Source organism: Lepidothrix coronata, unplaced genomic scaffold, assembly GCF_001604755.1.
Source record: "Lepidothrix coronata isolate B3197 unplaced genomic scaffold, Lepidothrix_coronata-1.0 Scaffold77, whole genome shotgun sequence".
Classification (NCBI taxonomy): Eukaryota; Metazoa; Chordata; class Aves; order Passeriformes; family Pipridae; genus Lepidothrix; species Lepidothrix coronata.
This window is the reverse complement of record NW_016690257.1, coordinates 1,575,449-1,579,895: the sequence shown is the minus strand read 5'-3', so window position 1 is coordinate 1,579,895 and position 4,447 is coordinate 1,575,449. Positions and strand designations below refer to the sequence as shown.

Genomic DNA, 4,447 nt, shown 5'->3' with positions numbered 1-4,447 from the left:
TCCCAGCCATGCAGCAATTACTCTTATCTACATTATATCTCCTCAAACTCCTCCTGTGCTTCTGAACCAGCTGCTAATAGACAATGGAGTGTGCACTGCAAACAGGGCTGGGAGTCTGGAGCAACTGGCTGGAAAGTAGATTTGTTCTGTGTGTGCTGTGTCTAAAGAAAAGAACGTTATAAGGTCAGCCTTAGGCTTCTCCCTCGTCTCTCCTGTCCCATAGTCATTTACTTTAAGGTAAGACACGTTACTTTAAGGTAACACTAAAAGTGGATGGCAAAAATGTTTAAGTCGTGGTCAGTGCGTACAACCCTCTTTTGTGAGGTCTAGAGCTGTCAAAGCACAGATTAAATACATGTTTTGCTTCCCCATCCTAAGGTGATACACCTATATTTTGGTTATAAGTCCAACAGGAAAATATTTAAATTTTGCTATAAAGTTGTTTACTTGAACATTATTATTTTTATTTAATTATGTCTATTAACATATGCCTAGATTTCAAAGTCTTGAAAACAGCCTCCCTGGCTGTAGGTGGACATTTTTCTCTATGGACAGTTCTTGTGAAAATTACCCTCAAGTTTTGTTCCAAGGATTTGAAGAGTCTCTCTCTTTATCCATCAAAACAATAGAAAACCCCATATTAAGATACCTCTAATCCTTTAACAGCCATGGTGGAAAACTCTCTCCAGTGGAGCACAGTCTCAAACTGAGGCTATTCTCCCAACAGTAATGAACTTGGAAACATTGTTGGGATGGCTTGAATCCTAACTTACATTCTCTTCACCTCTCTTTCAGAGCCATAAAACAGAAGTAACCAATAATGGAAAACCAAACTTATTACCCACTCTACTACCACGTTAAGGCGAAAAAGATTGAATGAAAATTCTAGTAGGAGGAGACCTGACTTAGATGGAGGAACATGAATCTGATCCACTTTGAAAAAACTCCATGTTTTATGGGATAGATTTAATAAAAGAGATATATATTTAATTAGATGCTTAACAGGGTGACAGTACATTACATTTGCAGCACAACTATCTGAGCTGTGAAGATACATCAAAGTCACGTTTTCGATTGGGACATCCTGGAGATTGAGACATACTGAAAGGAGGGAGGGAAGGCTTGTAAGAGGTATGTGCACTTGGAGATACTTGTTGAAGGGAGCTCAAGGGAACACAAAGCCTCTGTTGGCCTATACTGGAATGGGAAAGTTTAAGAAAAGGGCAAGGGAAACATCCTGAGTGGGAACAGTGATACCACAAGAATAAGGGGATATTGACAGTGGTACTAAGGAGTGTGTTTGAAGGAAGGTCTGAATGTCTAGAAAACATGTTTTTGAGGATGAGATGATAAGCAAGCATTGGTATGGAATCCCAGAACAGTTTGGGTTGGAATGGACCTTAAATATTTCATTTCAACCCCCCTTCAGCGGGCAGGGCCACCTTGCATTTGACCAGGTTGCATTGCATGGGTGTGAGAAGCTGGTAGTTACGCTGTCCAAGAACAGCTGGTGAAACTGGGCAGCTGTTGGATTTGGGAATAGGGATGATAAAAGCCTTTCCCACGAAGCTGTTGGGTGCTATCCATGTGTATACCAATCCCTGTGAGTGGAAAGCACAAGTTTTGGGAGAGGTCTTGAGACAGAGCTTTAGGTTTCATCAACCTCTACCAGGATCATAGGTTCTCCTCCAGCTAGGCTGAACCCGGACAGTATCCAAGAGGCACAACCGACCCCTCCAATAAATCACACCCTGAACCCAGGAGGCTGCAGCAACCAGGCAGCCGAGTCGTGCTCCGAGGAGGGCCCTTCTCTCAGCCCTGTGGTGCCTCGGAGTGGTGGTCTCCGTTTTAACACTTGCCAGCATCTTTGACGTGAGGGACCGAGTCTGCGTCTGGTTGGACACACCTCGGCTGTGTCAGGTGAGCCTGGTGTACTTAACACCGAGGTGGGCAGGGCTGTGCTGGTTTGGCTTGGCATGTTCTTGGAATGGTTTGTTTTGGCTTGGTTTGGATTGGTTTGGGTTGTTTTCGCTTGTTTTGGGTTGGCTTGGCTTGGTTTGCATATCGTGGGATGTTTTGGGTTGGTTCACCATGTTTTGGGTTGGCTTAGCTTGTTTGGGGTTGGTTTGCCTTGGTTCGGCATATTTTGGCATGGTTTGGGTTGGTTTCACTTGTTTTGGGTTGGTTTGTCATGTTCTGGGATGGTTTGGGCTAGTCTGGCCTGTTCTGCGTCCCCGACCCTTCCCCGCTCCCCTCACAGATCCCCGCCGCTCAGGTGAGCCCAGCGCCATTGGTCAGCGCCGCTGCTAGCCCCGCCTTTCCATCACTCTATTTCACTCTTTATTGGTCGTTCCTCTTGTCAGTCTTTCACCTTCCGGCATTCCGATTGGCTGCACGGGGAGGCAGGGCGGGCCTGTCCCCCGCAGCGCCCGCGGGGCTCGGCGGGGTGCGGGCTCGTGCGTTCCCGGCTGCATTCCCCTTGGTACTCCCGCCGGCATTCCCCGCCGCCATGGAGCTGTCCTGCCAGGTGCTCAGAACCACCTACCAGGCGAGAGAAGCGGTGAGATCCGACAGGGCGGGTGGCCGCGCGTCGCCGTTGCCATGGCAACGGCAGTGCGCATGCGCAGGGGTGTGCGGGGTGTCATGGCGGCGGGGCCGAGGCCAGTTGTGATGGGCAGGGACGGGCACGGACCCCCACACAGCCCCTCTGTTCATGATCCTGGAGCACCAGGCACAGCGAAAGCGGACAGTCCGTGCTCCTCCCTTCCCCGGCCCCTGTTTCCATCGGTCACGGCTGTACTGCCCCGCCGCGCCCCCACCCTATCAGCCCTATTCCTGGAAGTGTCCAGGGCCAGGCTGGACGGGCCTTGGAGCAGCTTGGTCTAGTGGAAAGTGTCCTTTCCCATGGCACGGGGCTGGAACTGCATGATCCTTAAAGATCCCTTTCAACCCAAACCATTCTGTTATTCTGTGATTCTTCCCCCAGAAAGCCCAGAAACAGCAGGATTTAGCTAAATTTTGTAACCTGTTCTTTTGCTTCCATCTGCTGGTCAAATTACACCGGAGTGTGGGCGACTGCAGGGATGCTAAAAGCCTTTCCCATAGTGCTGTTGGATGCTGTGCATGCATACACCAATCCCTGTTCCCACTGTGCCTGGAAAGCACAAGATTCCTCAAAAAAGAGGAGTTTTGGGAGGGGTTCTGTTGTCACCGAAAATCGTCGGGAAGAAGTGAAAGCCTCCAACACCACCTTTAAGTGTTGTTGAGCCAGGCATTGCTTTGTTCTGAGCAGAGACACCTAGTGAATCATTCCAGCCACATAAGTCCCTTGCAAGACTTTTCACATATTTATACATTTTAGCAAACAAAGAAAGTGACATTAATTGGTTCCAAGTTACACAATTCTCTTCCTTTAATTAGTATTCTGTCCTTTATTGTCTAATTGGGTCCACATTCTTTGGTTCTCTTATCATTCTTCCTTAGAGAGTCTCTAACTCTCAGGGTGTAATGTCTTTGTTAATCTCCTCTGTGTCTTCTGGTTACTCCAACATGTTTTAGAAGGGTCATAAATTTAAAAACCCAGATGTCCAATCCTCAGCTCCCTCAAGCTTTGTTTACTGAAGCTCATCAGAGCTAATCTAGAGAAACTCAAAGCTTTGGTGATTTAATGATCAAACTGACAAGAGTTTGTAAGGGGGGAAAAAAAAGGAACCCAGCTAACTGCTACCATTAATTAAAGTTTTAGGAAAGTTATGTCATATTGAACACTGAGACTGAGCTTTAGGTTATGTCAACCTCTTGAAGAATCGCAGTACACCCTGAGTTGGAAGAGACCCACAAGGATCATCTGGTTCTGCCCAGGACACCCCAGCAATCCCTGTCCCTGACAGCATTGTCCAAACACTCCTTGAGCTCTGGCAGCCTTGGTGCTGTGCCCACTGCCCTGGGGAGCCTGTTCAGTGCCCAACCACCCTCTGGGGGAGGAATCTTTTCCTGAGATCCAACTAAACCTTCCGTGGCACAGCTCCAGGCATTCCCCGAGTCCTGTCACTGGTCACCACAGGGAAGAGATCAGTGCCTGCCCCTCTGCTACCTCTCCTGAGGAAGTATTAGTAGGTTATACATTTCCTAGGAATGGCGTCCTCCTGCAGAGTCTCTTTCTGAGCCCTGAAGTGGATTCAAATTCCAGCCACTGGGAATGGAGCCCTAAGGTGTGGTGTTGAAACTGCACTGAGGTGCAGGAGGAAAAGAGGAGGAAAAGGGATCTGATTTGTTACCTCACCAGTGGGTATTTGGGTGGCCTTGGTCCAGAGGATGGTGTTGGCTACTAAATGAAGAAACATCTGTGGGATGAGGGCCTGCGCTCAAGCTCTGTCAGCTGTACCACTGGGTTTCGGCTGGTGTGCTTTGTGAGCTGGCTTCTCCACAGCCTTTTGGCAGGATGGAT

General features: G+C 48.4%; 1 protein-coding gene across 10 annotated transcripts in view; it reads left to right on the top strand.

Annotated features, from left to right (window-relative positions):
• Window positions 1-4,447, top strand: part of KATNAL2 (katanin catalytic subunit A1 like 2) — a 40,188-nt gene that overhangs the window by 3,318 nt on the left and 32,423 nt on the right. For 4 of the 10 annotated variants that reach the window (XM_017819775.1, XM_017819773.1, XM_017819774.1 and 1 more), the window contains exon 1: window positions 2,402-2,560. In XM_017819775.1, coding sequence (XP_017675264.1) covers window positions 2,510-2,560 — 51 coding nt within the window. In that variant the 5' untranslated portion in view covers window positions 2,402-2,509. Of the gene's footprint in view, window positions 1-795; window positions 1,132-1,898; window positions 1,921-2,401; window positions 2,561-4,189; window positions 4,212-4,447 lie in introns of those variants that run through there. The other 6 variants (XM_017819779.1, XM_017819780.1, XM_017819782.1 and 3 more) reach the window with 5 other exon arrangements.